General features: G+C 41.8%; 1 protein-coding gene across 1 annotated transcript in view; it reads right to left on the bottom strand.

Moving 5' to 3' along the window:
* The window catches only part of gnl2 (G protein nucleolar 2), a 48,056-nt gene extending 47,827 nt beyond the window's left edge, over window positions 1-229 (bottom strand). The window contains exon 1 of the mRNA XM_072548532.1: window positions 66-229. Coding sequence (XP_072404633.1) covers window positions 66-129 — 64 coding nt within the window. The 5' untranslated portion in view covers window positions 130-229. The remainder of the gene's footprint in view (window positions 1-65) is intronic.
* Window positions 230-22,588: the final 22,359 nt, after the last annotated feature.

The following is a 22,588-nucleotide window of genomic DNA, read 5'->3' as shown; positions in this document are numbered from 1 at the left end:
ACTGTCCTCTCACTCTCAACTCCCCCTCCCTCACTTGTCCCCCTGGTCCCTCTCCCCTCCCTTACCTGGGTTAGTGCTCGACCTGGACGGGTTAATGGTCCCGCGGCCCCTGTACGCGGGTTTCACCATCTTGCCCCTGCAGCTGCTGCTCGCGCTCCGCCGCCGACCACAGGCCCCGCGTGGCCCTCACGTCATCACCCTGCGACCAGCGGCCGCACGTCATCACCCTGCGACACAAGATCGTGAGGTACCGCAGTGGCGACGTTCCCCGGCAGTTCCACGTGTGGGAACACAGAAAATCAAGCGGCTGCTTTAAAAATGTTAATGTTTCGGGGGTTGGTTCCCTTTTTCTCACTTCTGATGTTCAGGTTTAAATCATTCTTCATTGTATAGACAAGACTTTTGCATTTCCATAACAACTTCAGGACAAGTGCTTTGCAGCCACTCGATGCGTGGCTGTTTCTGTAGTGTTAGGAAAGAGTCCTGCAAATGTTTGAGACTATCTCTCCAACTCCCTGATTCCACACCACCCCCAGTTACCTCCCCCCCCCCCCCCCCCCCCGCGCCCCATTGTTTGCCCTTCCACGATTTCCCTTCCTCCCTGAAATCCCGTTCCTGATTCCTCCACTCCTTAATTCCAAGCTTGCTGTTCGCCCTTCCCCGGTTACCGTGTCCCCGTTCACTGCCCACTGCTTCACCCTGTTTCAAAAGCATGTCTGTGCTTCAGAGCAAAGTGCAGCATTTTTGTATGATATCGTATGTAGATTCCACACAATGACGTAGTGTCTAGAATTGCATGTATGCATGTTTCTGGATAAGATTGCATGCATAGTTGTGGCTATCAGCAAATACTGCCTGTTTTGAATCATGTTTGCTCAACATCACAGCTTAAAGGGAGAGATTGATTATTGATCATTATGTGACTTGTTATAGATACATCTACCAGATCGGTTAAATTAGGACAGCTGAAAGATGATCTTATCAGAGGTAGGATTGTCTTATGCTTTAGAGATCCTGCAGTGAGAGCACATCTGCTGAAGAGAAGTTTAATCTCTGGAGAACTATTGACATGCACAGAAGTTCTGAAATTGTCAATTGTATGCCTGCTTGTATTAATGGTTAAACAAACGAGGCTTTTCAATACTCTGAAAAAATCTTAGTGCAAATAAAAACAACAGTTGAGGAAAATGGAAGAAATATTTACAGTGGAGCCAACATAAACATCATGGGCAGGATATAAATATTTGCAGAGGGCATCATGTAAAAGGAAGTGTGTCTAGCTTGGGAAGCAGTGCTCTAATGGCAAGAAACCATTATTTGGCATATGCATGTTTAGCCAGCAAGAAGCAAAACAAGCTGCTAAGGATAGCTCCAGAGAAATGTCATCTTACAATTCTTATAAATTAGCCTGCGCCATACAATATTGTCAGATCTTAAGGTGTTAAATAGTTTGCAACTGTTAGAATAATGACTGCAGAAAGAGAGCCCAAGTGACCATGAAGTGTCTGATTCTTTGTCAACACAAGTTTCACAGATCTATGTGAAGTTACACCCAAGACTGCAACCCAAAAATGAAACCCTTAAAGGTAAGATTAAGGATATATGCTGGAATGAAACGTATCCCAAGAGGATAAATGAAGCTGAGAACCTGATTCTATGGGAAGAGTGAAGGTCTGAAATTCTAGATACTAAATGTTAAACAAAATCCCTAAATGAACCTGAAGAGATTTGCAACATTTCACAGACACCTAATGTGGGATATAGGTAAATTAATGTTACTTCTGCAATTCCATTTTACAAAGTAAAATGGACTCACGCCAGTGTGTAATTGTTTTAGCCACGAGCTGAGTCAACAAGAATGGAAACGATGTGGAGGAAATATATAATTGTTTTTGTATTAGCTAAAACTGTATGTCAGAATGAAATGTGACTTCAAAACAATGGTAGACATTATGGGCAAGTAGATAAGATGTTGTGAGGGGATGAAGTTAAGCTAGATACGCCTGTTCAAACAGTAGGTATAAACATCTGTTTCCCACTTTTACAGAGACAGAGGAACAAACCCCAATTAAAAGGGTCATAGGGATCAGAACGGCCTCGGGAAAGGCACAGATGAAGGGGGTAGATAATGATGAAGAAAGAATATGCCTAACAATGACCTAGAGCAGGATGAGGTCAAACAGGCTTGTGAGGCCAGGAATAAGCATTTTGTCACAGACAAGGCCGGATAAGGCAAGAGATAAACAGGGGTAATGGGGGCCGGTCTTAGGGAAGTGGAAGATGTAAGCAGGGTAGGAGCAATGTAAAACAAAAGACATCAAATCATATAAATATTATGTATGAATTGAAGTTGGTGTGTGTATGTCCTCTACCTTATAGGCACTGGACATCTCACCCACTTGCAAGTGTAAAATAAAGGACACTGCTGATTCAGATTTTGTCTCGGACTGCAATTATTGAGGTGTGTGAGCTTTGTTTCTCACACCTAAGTTGGTGGCACGGTGGCTCAGTGGTTAGCACTGCTGCCTCACAACACTAGGGTCCCAGGTTCGATTCCAGCCTCGGGTGACTATCTGTGTGAAGTTTGCACATTCTCCCTGTGTTTGGGTGGGTTTCTTCTGAGTGCTCCGGTTTCCTCCCACAGTCCAAAGATGTGCCTGTTAGATGATTTGGCTGTGTTAAAATGCCCATAGTGTTATGTACATTAGTCAGAGGGAAATGGGTCTGAGTGGGTTACTCTTCAGTGTGGACTTGTTGGGCCAAAGTGCCTGTTCCCATGCTGTTGGGAATCAGAACCTAAATCTAAGTTATTGACTGCTGAACAGATTCTCAAGGATTGCAAAGATGTCGTTATAGCTCTTAGAAGACTTCTTGGCAAATATTCTCTGAAAGTAGATGAGACCAATGCAGCATCTATTGAGGAAAGTTCCAGCCAACATCAACCCTAGTCTGAAAGACAAAATAGGAAAGAGGGAAATAATCAAAAACGTGACAATGCCGACAGACTGGATTAGCAGAATGGTATCAGTGAGTAAATCTAGAAAACTGAGAGTATGCGCAGTTCCAAAGGAATTAAATAAAGCTTTGGTAGGATCTTACTCCCTTTGCCAACCACTGAAGAAACTTTGGCTGAATTTGCCAAAGCAATGGTCTATACTGAACTTATTAGAATGGTCATTGGCAAGTTAAGCTGGATGAAATCAGCTGTTTTCTAATACTTTCTGGCTGTTACTTTGGGGATACTGGTCCTTTCAAATGTTTTTGACATTTTTACTGTTCCAGAAGGGTATCAATGGAAACAGCAGATGAAAGTCAACGATCTTCCCAGACTGGAAGCTATTGTAGATTAGCTGCTAATCTTTAATTAAAGAAAGTTAAAAATCACACAACCCCAGGTTTTGTTTGTGTATGTGTGGGGGTGGGGGGGGGGGGGGGGGGGGGGGGGATGGTGAGGGGAGGGGTATGTGTGTCTGACAGCGTGTATATGAGAGAGGGTCTGCGTGAGTTTGGGAGTATGTCAGAGTGTGTATATGTCTGTGTGTGTAAGGCTGTATAGTGTAGTGGGGTTACCTGTAGTGTAATATGAACTCAAGGTCACGGTTGAGGCCATCCTCATGGGTATCAAACTAGGCTATCAGCCTTGACTCAGCCACTCTGCGTTGCTGCGTATCACAAAGTCCACCATGGAGGACAGTCACCGAAGATCCAAGGCCGAATGTCCCTGATTGCTGAAGTGTTCCCCGACTGGGAGGGAACATCTCTGTCTGGCGATTGTTGCACTGAGTCCATTCATCCGTTGTCATAGCATCTGCTGGTCTTGCTAATGTAACATGCTTCGGGGCATCCTTGCCTGCAGTGTATGAGATAGACAACGTTGGCCGAGTCACATGAGTACCTGCCGCGTTCATGGTGGGTGGTGTCCTCACATGTAATGGTGGTATTCATGTCGACACTCTGACATATCTTGCAGTGGTTGCCATGACAGGGTTGTATGGTGTTGCGGTTGATGTTGTCCTGAAGGCTGAGCAGTTTGCTGCAAACAATGTTCTGTTTAAGGTTTGTCAGTTGTTTAAAGGCAAGAACTGGATGTGCAGGGACGCTCTTACATACACATGCGGACCTCTCTCAGACACATTTCTCAGACATACACACCCCCCACACACCAACGCGCACACCCTGTCACAGGCTTATACTCCGTCACACGCATGTAAACACTCTCAAATGCATACACAGACACTCTTTCTCACTCAAACACACACACCCTCTCTCTCTCGCACACACACACATAGGCAGTGCACACACATATAAGTCTGTGGGGTGAATTTGCATTTGCAGAATTGTAATTGCAGATACATCTATTTTGTTCAAAAAGCACATAATCTGCAGGCAGTCAATCCATGTAACATTTTATAAATTCATACTTTGGAAATAGAACCAGTCTGATTCAAGATTGGGATACAGACAGACTCTAACCTCATACCTTTGATGCATTGTATGAGCTAAAGTTATCTTGAGAATGTGACTTGAAAGAAGTTTTGGGATTTACATATTAATGAACCAAAACCTATTCTAAAAGATGAAAGACTGAACAACAATCTAGGTTTGTTCATTATGTTGTATCAGTTGCATGACACTGATTATTTGCTATAAATTCTTTGTCTTATGATCCTGCTCCACAGCTATCTGATGAAGGAGCAGTGCTTCCAAAGCTAGTACTTCCAAATAAACCTGTTGGACTATAGCCTAGTGTTGTGTGATTTTTACGTTTGTCAACCCCAGTCTAACACCAGCACCTCCACATCTTAACTAAAGAAGATGTTGCAGTCCATGGTAACAATCCAAAATTGAACAAAAAAAAGAAAATGCCTGAAGCCAAGTGGAGAGGCTAAATAGGCTGGGGCTGTTTTCCCTGGATAGGGAAATAGACAAGGTTTTTCCCCTGGGGTGGGGCAGTCCAGAACTAGAGGGTATAGGTTTAAGGTGAGGGGAAAGATTTAAGAGGGACCTAAGGGCATCTTTTTCACACAGAGGTTGGTGTGTGTATGGAATGAGCTGCCAGAGGAAGTGGTGGAGGCTGATACAATTAAACATTTAAAAGGCATCTAGATGGGTATATGAATAGGAAAGGTATAGAGGGAGACGGGCCAAATGCTGGCAAACGGGACTAGATTACTTTAGGATATCTGGTCGGCATGGACAAGTTGGACTGAAGGGGCTGTTTCCATGCAGTATATCTCTATGACTCAAATGACTCTTAAGTACATCGGTCAAAAACTGACAACAAAAGAATCTGACCTGAATTCAGACAAGTGAGAGCTGGAAAAGAGATGCAGCAACCAACAGTTATGAAAGTCTTGGAGTAATTTGTCAGAATTGTGAACTGCGTAACAATGTTCTTCCAGTTTCTTCTAATATATCTAATTCTTCTAATTTGTCATCAGCGTAAAGGCCACATCCTTTATTTCCTTTCCTTTTCGACGGTAGACCTTAAAACGAAGGAAACTGTGCAGTTCGAAAAATCAAGTTAGTGAAGCATGATGTGAATTTTATATAATGTATTTTCCTGCAAAAGTCAAAGCAAAAGCAGACACTAGCAGCCGATGGGTCTGAACTTAGGGGCAGCTGTTTGACAAAAGCATTTTTCCTGGCTCATAACCATGTGGTCTTCGCTTGTGTGGGGCCAGTAGAGCAGAAAAACCTCTCGTCTACAAGGTGAAAACAGGAAAGTCATAGAGTCATACAGATTTACAGCACGGAAACAGACCCTTCGGTCCAACTCATCCATGCTGACCAGATATCTCAACCCAATCTAGTCCCACCTGCCAGCACCCGGCTCATATCTCTCCAAACCCTTCCTATTCATATACCCATCCAAATGTCTTTTAAATGTTGTCATTGTACCAGCCTCCACCACTTCCCCTGGCAGCTCATTCCATACACGTACCACCCTCTGCGTGAAAATGTTGCCCCTTAGGTCTCTTTTATATCTTTCCCCTCTCACCTTAAACCTATGCCTTCCAGTTCTGGACTCCCCCAACCCAGGGAAAAGACTTAGTCTATTTATCCTATCCATGACCCTCATGATTTTATAAACCTTTATAAGGTCACCCTTCAGCCTCTGACACTCCAGGGAAAACAGCCTCACTCTGTTCAACCTCTTCCTATAGCTCAAATCCTCCAATCCTGGCAACATCCTTGTAAATCTTTTCTGAACCCTTTCAAGTTTCACAGCATCTTTCTGATAGGAAGGAGACTAGAATTGCACGCAAGTTTCCAACAGCGGCCAAGCCAATGTCCTGTACAGCCGCAACATGACCTCCCAACTCCTGTATTCAATACTCTGACCAATAAAGGAAAGCATACCAAATGCCTTCTTCACTATCCTATCAACTTGCAACTCCACTTTCAAGGAGCTATGAGCCTGCACTCCAAGGTCTCTTTTGTTCAGCAATACTCCCTAGGACCTTACCATTAAGTGTATAAGTCCAGTTAAGATTTGCTTTCCCAAAATTCAGCACCTCACATTTATCTAAGTTAAGCTCCATCTGCCACTCCTTGGCCCATTGGTCCATCTGATCAAGATCGAGTTGTCATCTGAGGTAACCTTCTTCGCTGTCCACTACACCTCCTATTTTGGCGTCATCAGCAAACTTATTAAGTATACCTCTTGTGCTCACATCCAAATCATTTATAGAAATGACAAAAGGTAGTGGACCCAGCACCAATCCATGTGGCACTCCACTGGTCACAGGCCTCTAGTCTGAAAAACAACCCTCCACAATCACCCTCTGTCTTCAATCTTTGAGCCAGTTCTGTATCCAAATGGCTAGTTCTCCCTGTATTCCATGAGATCTAACATTGCTCAGCAGTCTCCCATGGGGAACCTTGTCGAATGCCTTACTGAAGTCCATATAGACCACTTCTACCACTCTGTCCACATAAATCCTCTTTGTTACTTCTTCAAAAAACTCAATCAAATTTGTGAGATATCATTTCCCATACATAAAACCATGTTGACTATCCCTAATCAGTCCTTGCCTTTCCAAATACATGTACATCCTGTCCCTCAGGATTCCCTCCAACAACTTGCCCACCACTGACGTCAGGCTCACTGGTCTAGTTTCCTGGCTTGTCCTTATCACCTTTCTTAAACAGTGGCACCATGTTTGCCAACCTCCAGTCTTCTAGCACCTTACCTGTGACTATCGATGATACAAATATCTCAGTAAGAAGCCCAGCAATCATTTCCCTAGCTTCCCACAGAGTTCTAGGATACACCTGATCAGGCCCTGGAGATTTATCCACTTTTATGCATTTCAAACATTCCAGCAATTCCTCCTCTGTAATATGGACATTTTTCAAGATGTCACCAACTATTTCCCTACATTCTAAATCTTCCATGTCCTTTTCCACAGTAAATACTGATGCAAAATACCTGTTTAGTAGCTGCCCTAATTCCTGTGGCTCCACACAAAAGCTGCCTTGCTGATCTTTGAGGGGCCCTATTCCCTCCCTAGTTACCCTTTTGTCCTTAATGTATTTGTAAAAAACCTTTGGATTCTCCTTAACTCTATTTGCCAAAGCTATCTCATGTCCTCTTTTTGCCCTCCTGATTTCTTTCTTAAGTATACTCCTATTGCCTTTATACACTTCTAAGGATTCAGTTGATTGATCCTGTCTATATCTGACATATGCTTCCTTCTTTTTCTTAACCAAACCCTCAATTTCTTTAGTCATCCAGCATTCCCTATACCTACCAGCCTTTCCTTTCACCCTAAAAGGAATATACTTTCTCTGGACTCTCTTAATCTCATTTCTGAAGGCTCCCCATTTTCCAGCTGTCCGTTTACCTGCGAACATCTGCCTCCAATCAGCTTTTGAAAGTTCATGCCTAATACCGTCAAAATTGGCCTTTCTCCAATTTAGAACTTCAACTTTTAGATCTGGTCTATCCTTTTCCATCACTGTTTTAAAACGAACAGAATTATGGTCGCTGCCCCCAAAGTGCTCCCCCACTGAAACCTCAGTCACCTGCCCTGTCTTATTTCCCAAGAGTAGATCAAGTTTTGCACCTTCGCTAGTAGGTACATCCACATACTGAATCAGAAAATTTTCTTTTACACACTTAACAAATTCCTCTCCATCTAAATCCTTAACACAATGGCAGTCCCAGTCTATGTTTGGAAAGTTAAAATCCCCCCCCAGTAACTGCCCTATTATTCTTCAGATTACTGAGATCTTACAAATTTGTTTCTCAATTTCCCTCTGACTATTGGGAGGGTCTATAATACAATCTCAATAAGATGATCATCCCTTTCTTATTTCTCAGTTCCACCCAAATAACTTCCCTTGGTGTATTTCAGGGAATATCCTCCCCAGTAATGCTAACCCTTAGCAAAAATGCCACTCCTCCTCCTCTCTTGCCTCCCTTTCTCTAGCATTTGTATCCTGGAACATTAAGCTGCCAGTCCTGCCCATCCCTGAGCCATGTTTCTGTAATTGCTATGATATCCTAGTCCCATGTTCCTAACCATTCCCTGAGTTCATCTGCTTTTCCTGTTCGGTCTCTTGCATTGAAATAAATGCAGTTTAATTTATCCATCTTACCTTGTTCTCTGCTTTTTCCCTGCCTGCCCTGACTGTTTGACTTGCTTCTGTTTTCAACTGTACCATTGTCAGATTGAAATCTTTCTCAACATCTCCCTGGGTCCCCCCCCACCGCCTCCCCCCTCCACCACCTTACAAGTATAAATCTTCCCGAGTAGCTCTGACAAATCTCCCTGCCAGTATATTAGTCCTCTTCCAATTTAGGTGCAATCCGTCCTTCTTGTACAGGTCACCTCTACCCCAAAACAGCTTCCAATGATCCAAAAATGTGAATCCTTCACCCAAACACCAGCTCCTCAGCCATGCATTCATCTGTTCTACCTTCCTATTCCTGCCCTCACTAACCTCTCTGTGTATTTTCTCTCCTTCATGGAGGTACCAGAAAGTTTCCAGTATCAGCTAGTTGTCTTCTACTCACTGTTGTCAGCAAATGCCCTGTGGAAAGAGGAAGAAAACACTTTCAAAGACAGTGAAAGGGTGAATTCTCAACCCTTTGAATGAAACAGAGCATTAATTTGCAAACACTTTTGTGAGAACAGCAAAGACCTAAAAGTAATTCGAAAAATGAAAACCATTCTAATATTCCTAAGTGATGCTATCAAATTGTATCCCTTAATTTTTTCCCCCTTTTTCACTCTTAATGTTCTATATTGTGTGTTTGTTTGTGAAAGGAGGAATTTTAGAAGGGGTGGAGTTTAAGTTATAGGTATTTATAAGTTAAGAATTAATATTGCTAATTACCATTGCTTAAAGACATTCCATTCATTATGCTATTTTATTGTTAAGTATGGTAACCAATGAGCTTTTTTTAACCTGAGTTGGTCAGTCGGGTAATTGGAAGACACAAGATGGTTTTCACATTTGTGATGACTTCAAGCATAGTTGGGCTTTGGTTTCCAGTATACTACCCTAGTGAGTCACAAAATAGAGTGTGAACTGCCATTCAATCTCACTGCTAAAGACGTGCAGTGGTATTAGGAATATAGCAGGACGCATCTTTCACTAGAATGAAACTGCGAGTGATGATAATGCCACTGCTGAAGTACTATAATGTCAATGATAACATTTCCATGTCGGGTAATGCCAGCAATACAATACTTGGAACAACCTTCAGGTGGCAAGGAAAACCAATTGCATTTGTGTTCTAAACTGTTAATGGAAACTGAACTCCATACTCAAATAGATAAAGAGTGCCATAGTAGTCTATATGATTGTGTGGTTTAATCATTACAGATTCCTAAAATGAGTGCGGTGACCAGGCTGCAAATCAGAACCCAAGTTTTCCTTGATTAGCAGAATAATCAACACATTGGGAGATCAGCCCTTATTCACTGAAGAGTAAAGAGGTATTCCAGGAGCAGCACTAAAAATGACGCCTCAACCTAGCAAAATTTGGTCTACTGTGTGTCAAACAGCAGACACAATGTGCAATAGACAAAGTTAAGGATCCCACAACTAAGAGATCAGATTTAAGCTCTGAAGTTCCACTGTCTAATCTAGTAGAGTTGAAACTGACTATTTAAATCTCTGTCCTTCAGTATTAAAGAGAAAAGCACAACATGTGTCTGCAGTTTAGGATGTTATTGGGGGTTGGCTTGTTGTTGAACAAGGGGTTGTCAGCTCTTTGTTACCTTTGCAGTCACAGGAGATCGCAGTCCAGTTAAAAGTTTCTTTGATAACTTTAGGTATTGCAACTCAATAGTTTTTCTGTCTAGGCAGCAACTTAATTTGCGTTCCTGACTCCCACAGAATACTCCAAGTAGTTGGACCGTTCTGTAACACCTGACCCTTGTGGAGAAATTTGTGAAGAAAAACATCTTTCACCACAAATCCACTAGGAAGTGGTCAGCACATAGTGTCTTTGAGACCCTTCGGGAAAAGGGGTAGGCAGATCCCATCGAGCGGTTCCCTGGCAGACTGTAAAAGTCATTTGGCAGAATGCCTCATTGCCAGAACTTTCAAACAAGCACCAAGATTTTGTTTGGCTGGTGGTGAGAAGAGTTGTGCCTTGAAATCCTTTATGAATGCCCGGACCCTCTGCACAACTGCACGCTGCCCTCGAAGCGGCTGTGGAGAGAATGAGACTGTCACACACCTCCTTCTGGAATGTACCTATGCAGAGGGAGTCTGGAGAGGAATACAATGGTGCTTGTCGAGGTTCGTCCCAAGAAGCTCCGTGAGACAGGATGCTGTGCTTTGCAGTCTGTTACCTGGGACGCTGACTCAGACCAATATCAACTGTGCCTGGAGGATCATCAATTTGGTGAAAGATGCTTTTTGATCTGCCCAAAACTTCCAGTTGAAGGAGTTAACCCCAACTGAGTGTTGCAGACTGGTACATTCCCAGGTCCAGGACTACATGCTGAAGGATGCACTGAAGCTTGGGGGTGCTGCTGTCAAGGCGTGGTGGGGAAAGACCACCGTGTAAAGTCCCTCTGCCGAACAATAAGTGGGGCCATTCAGTAATTGGGCCCCACTGTTGCCTCAGCTATAGACCAAGAGGTTGTTGTAAATATAGAATATGGTGGACATCAAATACTTAATTCGTCAACTGTAAGTAAAAAGTGTATAGATCTGAGCGGGTTCATTAACCTTCCATGTAGCAAAGATTTATTTTCAATGAATAAAGCATATTTTTGAAATTTAAAAAAAAATCAAAGTTCAAAATGTTGATTCTTCCCTTTCTTCATGACTTTGTACATGATTTGTCTTAACGTATTTCATCGTGCTCTGCTGCAGAGCTCATGAATGTGAGAGATCTCACAAGCAGTCAGCTGGAATCCGTCAAACAAGAAGGGTGACCCAAAACCAGATGCTGTGAACTAAAGTTGATCATCATTAAATATGACTGAGGAGTATTGTGGAGTAACATTACAGGGAATACTACATAGATTGAGAGAAGTGTCGCACAACACACCATGCAGAAGAGTTTTATTACACTATTAGTGGATCCTGCACAGCATTGCTATGTCGTTAAGTATGATGCCTCATACGTTTCTCTATTATCGTTGTGTTGCTACATCCCTAACTGTCCTCCCTTTTTTGTTGTTTTCTTTACCTTTCAGATAGGCACATGGTGAGCAGGCATGACAGAGGGGAGAGCTCCTGAGGATGCGGGCTGGTTAGCAGGGGCCATATATGGGCTTCATTTTCTGCGAGGCAATGCTTTAGGAAGTGACCTAGCCAGGCACTGCAAGTTGATATTTTTTGGTAAGGTGACTGCAGTAGCTGAGCAGCAGTTACAATTTCCTCTGGTGCATGTGAAATCTGACAAGACAACTTTGTGCTATCAGTAGGTGGTGGCTGCCAAATGGGGAATGAGATCTGGTTGGGGTTCTGGACTGGCTTTAAGGTTCTAAGTGAAGATTGGATCCCCTCCAGGGTCATATGTCAGCAATGAGGAGGAAGCATGTGGTGCATGGTGTTGTGGAACACTGTCTATACATCATTGATAACATTAAAAATACAAATATGACAACTTAAGCCAGTAGGCGAAAGTGAGGACTGCAGATGTTGGAGATCAGAGTCAAGATTAGAATGATGCTGGAAAAGCACAGCAGGTCAGGCAGCATCCAATGAACAGGAAAATCGACTTTTCGGGCAAAAGCCCTTCATCAGGAATCTTAAGCCAGTAGCCAGCTGTGATACGTGGGTGTGACACTGTTGAAGTCAAGGGTGAGAAACTAAACAAAAATAAATTATTGCAACAAATGTACACTTTCCATGGCCTTGGGATTCTTTACATGCAGTTAAGTGCTTTTGAAATGTAGTTATTGCTACACTGACTAAAATGTAATAGCCAATTTGAACACAGCAAGCTCCCAGAAAAGAACTGGTGCAGCCAAGTAGATAATGGGTTGGATTTTCCAAGGAGTGCGGTTTGCTTCACAGGCCTTCTGGGCTTTTGTTTTCTACAAAAAGGGAGATCTGCTTTTCTGAAAGGAGATTCTACTCAGGGCTGCCTTAGAAATGTGGGTGGCACAGTGGCACAGTGGTTAGAACTGCTGCTTCACAGCGCCAGAGACCTGGGTTCAATTCCTGCCTCAGGCGACTGTGTGGAGTTTGCACATTCTCCCCGTGTCTGCGTGGGTTTGCTCCGGTTTCCTCCCACAGTCCAAAAACGTGCAGGTTAGGTGAATTGGCCGTAGTGTTAGGTGAAGGGGTAAAATGTAGGGGAATGGGTCTGGGTGGGTTGCGCTTTGGCGGGTCAGTGTGGACTTGTTGGGCAGAAGGCTGTTTCTACGTTGGGCAGCCTGTTTCTACGCTGTAAGTAATCTAAAAAAAAAATGTGCTTCTAGTCTGAGAATTCTTTTGTTGTGTAGAGCTGTCAGAGGAAGGCAAACCATAGACCACAGCAGCAAGGTAAATGTGATATTCAAGTGCTGGGAGAGTAGAGTACCAGATTGACCTCTTTGACTATGAGGTCATTGATTAGGGTTGTAAACCTAGGCCAATCAGGAATGTAATGGCTAAACAATATAGACAGAAGATTACCTTGTGTCTCTCACTGTGTCTCACACCTGCACACACACAACATGGGTGCTGGGGAAAAAATAAGCACTACCGCAGTTAGATGGTAGTGTGGGGGTTAGAAAAAAAAAGAAAGAAAAAAGAAAAAGAGGCATGTCAGACATAAAAAAAATATAGACAGAAGATTACATGGGTGCCGGGGCAAAATAAGTACTTACCGCAGTTAAGCAGTAGTGTGGGGGTAAGCAAAAAAAAAAACAAGAGTGTTCTGATATCCTGTTCACTCTGAGAGCTGGCTCTAAGGGAGTGGGATCAATGACAAGGACTAAAAAATAAGAAAAAAAAGAAACAGAAGATTAGAATCTCCTCTCTCCGGGTGACTGACTCTGAACTAGCTGGCCACAGCCAATGTACTGTGCACAGGTGAAGACTTGTTGATGGAATACCGGCCTCTCTCAGTTATTTAAGGTACCAAATGGACTGGGGTGATATTCCCAGGAGGGTAAGTAGATGCCAACTGGAGTCAAGGTGGGGGGAGTGGGAGGGCTTTTGCCCGAAACATTAATTTTGCTGCTCCTCGGATGCTGCCTGTGCTTTTCCAGCACCACTCTGATCTAAACAAGGATAACATACAGTTCAGGATGCCAGCTGGATAGGGAGCAAATAAGGGATGGGATTAGGAGCCGATTGGATTGAGTTCCAGGGTAGAAGTAGAAAGGTAATAGAACCCTGAAATAGTTCCCTGGATTTTTAAACATCCCTGAAATAGCAGGTAGGGCCTCAGTATAAATTATTTAAAAGACAGTGCAGTTCCTGTTAGTACAGCAGTAGATTTAGTGCTCAGGTGTCCGAATGTGAGTCAAGAAACATCTGACTCAAGAGGCAGGACTGCTGGTAACTGAACCATCTCCCTGTACCTTTGAGAATATCTTCACAAATTGCCAGACATGTTCTGAGTCCATCCCATCTGCAGATTGATAGTGCCACACAATACAATAAAGGGATTCCTCAGTGTGAAGATGAAACCTGTGGAAACACCTCAAATCTCCTATGACAATTGCTTTTCCTCTCTTTCTCCTGCCTTGTGCAGCTGGGCTCTGGATTGCAGACCTCAGAGGAAATGCCCACTCATTTTCCAGTACTGAAAAGATGCTCTTGGGCGAGATGCACTCTGGCAATTCCTTGACCAACTGCCTGATTTTGTCACAGGGATAGCATGCAAGGTCAAAGTAGACTTGCTAACACTGGATTCTCAGCACAGTGAAATTAAAATATTTGATGTCCCTCAAAGTTGTGCAATTATTCTCAACCAAATTTTAAGAGTAATTTAAAGAAAAAAATGACAATTCATTATTCGTTCTGTAACTTTTGTCGAGCATAGCTTAACAACAAGGTACTCTAATGTCAATGGTTTAAAACCAATCTTCTTTAATTGTATCTTCCACTCACACACGTAGACTGACAGACACATTTAAGGGAGAAAATGAAAAGAAAGGTTGTAACTGCCCACTTTGAAAGGTATTTCAGCAATTAGTACCAAGCTTTTATGAAATTCTTCGAACAATGCATTGTATTACAGGCACAAAACCCTGTCAAAGCCCAGTCAATTGATTGTTCCTCTCTCTTTTTCAACATTCTCTTTGGTTGGCTGGGTCAGCATCCCCATGACTGACCAATGCGACATCCAACTGGCTGCCAGTCCTTGAGCAGAACACATTTGGTGCCGAAATGTCTGCAGTATTCTGACAGCAAAAATTAACATGCAATTATCCTTCCCGGCCAGTTCCCAAAAGCAAACGTCAGATTGTTTATTCTCTCTGTTTAAAACAAGCTGCAGTTTAACTTTGATCCGTTCAATTTTCAAATTCAGCTCGTAGTTCCAAACCAAAAATAAGAAGCAGAAAGGAAAACTGGGATGGCTTTAATACTTTTTTCTTCTGTGACTACACTTCTTTGACTACACTTTCTTAAGCTGCAAGTTGATCCTATCTATCAACATAACTCTCAGCCTCCATGAAGCACTGATGTGCCTCTAATCAGCACTCAGGCTCTGAAATCTGGAACTCAGGCTAATCAGACTGGTGGTGTGTCCCTCCAGACTGCCAGGGGTGTCTAAGAGTTCCCACATACTATAAATTGTACAACCTATTCCACTCCTATGTCTTTTGGTAATATGTGGGACTGATTTCCCCCGCCATACCTTTAGTTAAAATACTCTGACCCTAAATTTACTCCAATTTGAATGTTCCTTTTTATACAGATGAAGCTAGGACCCTAAAGTTTCCTTAATACAGGTTTGAAGGGAGAAATGCAATTTACCCAATACCCATCAATAAACTCTCTGCATTATTCTTTTGACACTTTTGACAACCATATCAAATTCTGACACGGTTCCTGCTGGGTTTAATTGCTGCTCAATCTGGGCCTTGGCCATAGGCTTTTAGTGAGAATTGCTGCTGCCATTGTTCGCCCCAGGTTACTCCGTTCCCCTTCCTATCCTATTCCGACTGTTACCTGTGTACGATCAAAATATTCCTAAATCATGGTGACTCCCAGAGAATAGCCCTCTTGTGGATCCCTGAGAAGCAAGCAAGAATACAGACTAACTGCTGTCCCTGCAACAAATTTTGCCCATAGCAATGCAGATCAAGGTTAGATTGTTTGTGGAAAGGTTGAATGGATACTGTCACAAAAAAATGCTGTAGATGCTCGTTCAATCAATAACTTCAAATCTAAGAATGATAGTTTTCTACCCCCCAGAGCTAAGGTGGGTAGATAGAGTTAACAGTGTTGACAGTGTGTTGCTGCAAAAGCACAGCAGGTCAGGCAGCATCCGAGGAGCAGGAAAATTGACATTTCGGGCTGGAGTCCTTCAGCAGCCCCTCATTCCTGATGAAGGACTCCAGCCTGAAACATCAATTCTCCTGCTCCTCAGATGCTGCCTGACCTGCTGTTCATTTCCAGCAACACACTGTCAACTCTGATCACCAGCATTTGCAGTCCTCACTATCGCCCAGATAGAGTGAACATACAGATAATTTAAAGCCATAATCTCATTGAAAGGCAGAACAACTTTGAGGGGCTGAGATGGCTGATTCCATTTGTACACCACACTCCTATGACGTGGAAACATTCAGGTTGTAGCTGACTACTTTTAGATTGGGGTATTTGAGAAGAAATTGACTCGAAATTAAACCAACAGTTGATATTTCATACAACTATTCGATTCAATGACAAGTATATTTATGTTGAGGTTAATCAATTTTTAAAAAAGCTGAACTTGAAAAAGGTGCTGGTTAAAACAAAGTTTATTCTTTGCTCTTTAAAGTTATTAATTGTTCTTTGGAAATTTTGTGGCTTAATGGGCATATTCTTGCTGCTGAGTCTGATAAGTCCTCCTACAGGACTTGAGTGTCACAGAAAATGTGCTCATAAACTGGCTAAACAGGGAGAGTGAGTATCAACTTCTACATCCCTCCACCATACGCCACTGGCAGTTAGGGAGAATGGGAGTGATTCCTGTTCAGCCATACTTCGGAAAAAAATTGAAAGCTCTACTATCACTGGCCATGGCTCCAGGTTGCAACATACATGTGAAATATTTGTTGCTACAGCAACTAAAGATTTATATTTATTTAATATTGTCACTTGTATGATGAAAAGTGTGTAATAGCACTACGTTCTGGCGCCATCTTGGATTTCAGAATAAATTATATAATTGGTAAAATACTGAAGAAATTAACATGAAATTGTTATTACTAAAACTGTAACAGCTTCAAAAGTTCACCTTTCCCTCTTTATAGCCTTCAACCTTTCTGCTCCTCTATTCGCTCCCATCTGAAATCATTCCCGGAGTCCTGGCAATGTGTTGCTTTTCTGTCGACAACAGGGCTGTTACTTCCACACCAGCTCCGTTGTGCTGGAGACGGTCACACTGTGCGGGTCCCAAACCCCCTCCAACACTGGACATAGGCTGATGGGTCCTGGCTCTGGGTTGACCAATGGGGTGCTGGCTTGTCTTTGCTGTAGCTTCCTGATTCTGCAGTTCCTAGTCTTTGGGACTATAGTACATTCAATCTGTCTGCCCAGTACTCTGGCCAGAGACAAGCCAACATGTTGATGGTCCGTTGATAGGACAAACCATCCCGGGGGCAGTACACCTGAACAATAAGGGGATCACTGCAATGTGGACATTGAGGATACCACATGTTAATGCCAGAGACAAAGCTCCTTGTGGAGGTCAGTTGATATGGTTGGTCAGTGGGTACCACATTAGTATTAGCAGTACAGGATTCAATTCCCAGTCCAGCTGGGTTGAATATTCTGGCTAATCTCTTTGTCGTAGTTAGGGTGGAGATCCTGGCACTGTGAGTCACTGCCTTTGAGCAAAGCACCTCAAAAAGAAATGATTTGCATTGACCTTTTTGCAGAGGATATATAAAGGCCATACACACTGCCACTGCATTTCAAGTGGGTCCTGGTATCACACGTGAAACAACTGAGAACACTTATTTTTATGACAAGCTAGCTGTTTTAAGCAAAGGCGGACCAAAAGTGTTTTACAGCTAAAAGTGAAACCTTTTGGAATATAGTCATTGGTGTTATGTGGGCCAATGTGGCAGCCAATGTTCATGCATCAAGGTCCCACAAAATTCAAAATCAGAGATGAACTAATTTGTTAAGTTTAACTGTTGGGGAAAAGAAGTAGGTTTTAGTGAAGATACCAGAAAGATTCCCTTCTCTGTTATGAAAACACTTGCATTTATACAACACCTTTCACAACCTCATGATCCCCAAAGCACTTTACACCCTGTAATGTAATTTTAAAGATTTATTGTTATAATGTGGGTATATCCAAACTGACTGAAAGGCCAGATGCTTGTTTGTTTTATGCTTCTATTTAAAATAATTTTAATTCAACATTACCAATCCATAGTTCAAAGTATAAAAGAAGGTCTTTCCTTAAAGAAAATTATAAACAGTGGGATTTTAGGTAATTGAAATTGAAATGAATGTGATAGTTATCTCTAGGTTATGAATTGAATGCCATTTCTGCCTCGACTCTCCAGTCCCCACTTTAAGGTTCCCTGCTTTACACACAATTTTGAAGGAATTGAGAATAACATTCAGTTAATAATTGATTGAGACTAGCAGTACACACGTTTCACATTCCGGCGCTGCCAGGGTGGAATGTACACCACCAGATGGGAAACGAAGATGGGGTCAGCCAAAGAAGATGTGGTGAGGTACATGACGGAAGACTTTCAAGAGTGAGGCCTGGGCAGTTGTAAAAGTGATAACATGGAGCAAGATTGAAGCTAAGTCTTGTTGCTAGCTGTCCCACTCAAGGTCAGATGATCTAAGTCTACATATGTAAGTAATGACTTGGAGCAGACAAGGACAATCCATGTATAAACCCAGAAATCTCTTATATAATATTTGCAGGAGGAGAAATATCATATTGAGTTATTTAGCCACCTGACATATTTAGCTCATTAGATAAACGCTGGTGTGATATATTGGGCCAGATTATATACATTTAACATCTGACAACAGAGTTTGAATCCATTCCAAGCTCATGAATGTCATTCTCCACTCTGCCTGCTTACAACGTCCTGTCGGAATGGGGTATCGAGTAGTCTTAAGGCTGCTTTTGGTTGGAAAGCAGAGAAAAGCTGTCTATGACTCTATCCATTTGCCATGCAGCTGGTAATTTTGCAAATTACAGTATCACAGAGGTAAAGTCCTTTAGGATCAGGACTAAGGCACACTGTTGTGATGAGATAGAGGAACAGTTAATCTGTGTTTACATTAATGTTTGTCAGATTACTCTATACCTGATGCTGACATCAAAGAAATGTAACAGATTGTTCACCTTCCCGCACCTTCATGATCATGCTGTTCACCCCAAGATGTTAGCAAATTAGCTAGAAATGTAAACATATGCAGTAAAATATTCATTCATCAATCAAGCATTTAGTTACTGAAAGTTTGTGTAAGTTGTTCTCTGGAATCCATGCAATGCATATGTGTATCATAAAAACACAGTAACATGGTTATTGTGGAACTTGGTTGCAAACTCAGAGGATGGGAAGACAGACTGTCACAAAGGAAATTTTAAACCTGAACTCAGTAAATCTGTATACTTCTAGGGTGGCAACAGACAATGATAATAAATCAGATGGGATATCATACAAAACTCAAATAATCACAGGCAACATACAGAAAGGGGACCTTACCAGCACATGCTATGTGATTCCAGTTGCACACTACATTACTTACATTTAATGTTGTCAGTGAAAATTGGGATGGACAGCATTTGAGACTTATCAACGTTAGCTGAGAATTTTCCTTTAATAATAGCAAACAAAACACAACATGCTACATATGGGAAAGATTGTAGTACAATGATAATGACACTAGATTGGTAATCTTGATGCTCTGGCAACATGGGTTCAATCCCACCATAGCATCTAGAATAGAATCCCAACAATGTGGAAGCAGCCGATTTGGCTCATTGAGTCTACATTGATCCTCCAAAGAGCATGCCTTCCTGATCCATCCCAAACTCTATCCCTGTAACCCTGTATTTCCCGTGTCTAACCCAAACAGTCTGCACATCCCCAGACACCATGGGCAATTTAGCATTGCCAAGTCACCTAATCTGCACCATCTTTAGACTGTGGGAGGAAACCCATGCAGACATAGGGAGAATTTGCAAATCCACACAGTTGCCTGAAGCTGGAATCGAACCCAGGTCTCTGGCGCTGTGAGGCAGCAGTGCTGACCAATGAGCCACTATGCTGCCCCTGAATTCTGTTCTGAGATCTGAATTCAGTTAATAAATCTGGAATGTGAACCTTGTCTCGGTAATGGTAAAACGATGTTAACTGTCATTGATTGTTTTTTTAAAAAAGTCTGATTCACTGATGACCTTTAGAAAAGGCAATGTGTCATCCTTACTTGATGGTCTGACTTCAGACACATAGCAAAGTAGTTAACTCTCAACTATGTCTGAAAGGGCCACTCTGTTCAAGATAGGGAATAAAAATCACCCTTATGTGCCACATTTCACATTTCATGAAAGGATGAAGGAAGAAATATTGCAGGAGTTAATAAGTTCCACAGATTATTCTCAGTGAGGAGTCTTTATTGGTTTCATTATTTTGACTATTGAATCTACCTTACTGTAGGGTATTGTATCATTTAGGGAACATGTAACCCTTTGAATGTCCTGGTTGTAAAGCAGGCAGCAGGAGGCAGGGGTTAAGGGCAGTAGACTGGGTGAAAGAGCCAGCAGTTTTCCTGTGGTTTAAAGTAAAAATTGAGGGGCATTTTAGGATTGTTTGGATGCATCAGTTTGGTGAATTTTGCCAGAAAAGCTTTAATCTCATATCTTAAAGTAAGACAGAATGCTGGGTGAAAGATGCCAATGGGCCTGTAGTTTAAGAGGTAAAAAAAATTAATTGGATTGGGAAGATCCAGGTTCAGGAGTATTTATAAAATAAGGACACAATTGAATTGCTAGTAATGAGTTTATAAGTTTAGTTTTCTAATTGATGGTTCCTACATGATGTCATTCACCTATTCATCAACTATTAATATACTTGTCAAATCCTTGTGATTCAATAAAATATTAATGAAGTTCAATAAAATTAGTTGGAAAATTTTGTAATCTTTTCCAATGTCATTATTTATTCCAATCAAGTTTGAACCTCTGTAACACTCATCTGTTACCAATTCCACAGGGTACAGAGAATTAAATTTTGTTGCTGTTCATGGTATACAACAGTCAATCAGGGTTAAGTGTAGGAGGCATGATTAAAATGATCACTTATGATTTTGAACGTTTCTATTAAACCTCCTCTCAACTTTCCTCTCTCTAAAGAAAACAGCATCAACTTCTCCAATCTAGCCATGTCACTTAAATTTCATGTCCTCAAAAACATTCTGTCAATCTTAACTGCATGCTCCCTGTGCCTCTCACATCCTCCAGAAATGTCACACCTAAACTGGACTGTAGAGACCATTGCAATTCTATTTTATTTTTCTCACTTTCTGCTTTGGAACTCTGAGGTGAAGTTAAGATTTGAACTTTGAACAGCAATGTGTTTTGAAAAAAAAGAACAAAGACAGATGTATTCTACTGGGGGCTAGCCTGGAAAGTAATGCAACTTAATTACTGATGTAAGTACACTGTGGATAATCTGGCATCAAGTGGTCGCTATCCTCAGGGCTGGAAGCTAGTTGTATGTTAAAACGTTCAAACTTTAGATTAGATTACTTACAGTGTGGAAACAGGCCCTTCGGCCCAACAAGTCCACACCGCCCCGCCGAAGCGTAACCCACCCATACCCCTACATCTACATCTACCCCTTACCTAACACTATGGGCAATTTAGCATAGCCAATTCACCTGGCCTGCACATCTTTGGACTGTGGGAGGAAACCAGAGCACCCGGAGGAAACCCACGCAGACACGGGGAGAATGTGCAAACTCCACACAGTCAGTCGCCTGAGGCGGGAATTGAACCCAGGTCTCAGGCGCTGTGAGGCAGCAGTGCTAACCACTGTGCCACCTTGCCGCCCACTAGGAAGAAGAAAATGCTAACCAACCAACAGCAGACAGTGTTGATGGAAAAAGAGATAAAAACCTATTCTGTTTGAGTTTGGGAGGAGACAATGTGGTGTTGGAAGTTTCCAGAGACTGATTCTTTTGTTTTGCTCTCTGTCTAGTTTCTCTTTACATCAAATTACTGAACGTTCTGAGAAAGAATCATCTGTAAGAAATAATTAAATATTTCTGGAGTCTGCTAAAACTGTTTACTGTACTTGATCAGTTTGAAATTGCCTGAGAATAACTACTTGTCCAAGGTTTTCATAAAGGCCAGGTATCCATCATTTTAAATGGCTTATTGAACCTTTATTTTCTTTTAAATGTATTCCTTTATTGTGTTTATCTGTGTGTAAGTGATGGTTACAATCAAAGAAGATTGGGTTTTAGATCATAGATATTAATTAGATGACCTTATTGTTTATCTGTGTTCTGCTAAAATTACATTATTATTAATAAATTGTCAATTTTTTTTCAATTTTTAAATTTAGTGTCCAATATCTGTTATTAAAGTGTGTTTAGAAACAATGTCAATTGTTATTGAATGTTTTCATTTCCCCATGTTGTTAATCCAGTGATGGTGAGGCTGGTTTGGGTTGGCTTGCTATCTCTCTGTTGTAACAAGACTTAATATGATTTTGAGCTTGAACCAATGTTTTATAGAAGGGTTCACCATAAATTCCCTGATTTTATACCCTATGTCCCTTTTTATGAAAACTACGATCCCACAAAACTTAATAATTGTTTTCTCAACCAGTCTTGTTAATTACAATGATTCGTGCAAGTCCGCTTGCATGCCTTTCTTCTCCTACATACCCTTTAGAATTTCATCCTTTATGTTGCATTGCCATGTCCTGTTCTTCACTTCACATTTGCCTGCATTAGATTTACCTACCAG

Source organism: Chiloscyllium punctatum, chromosome 27 (genome assembly GCF_047496795.1).
Source record: "Chiloscyllium punctatum isolate Juve2018m chromosome 27, sChiPun1.3, whole genome shotgun sequence".
Lineage (NCBI taxonomy): Eukaryota > Metazoa > Chordata > Chondrichthyes > Orectolobiformes > Hemiscylliidae > Chiloscyllium > Chiloscyllium punctatum.
The sequence above is the reverse complement of the archived record's forward strand: the minus strand, read 5'-3'. Positions and strand labels throughout refer to the sequence as shown.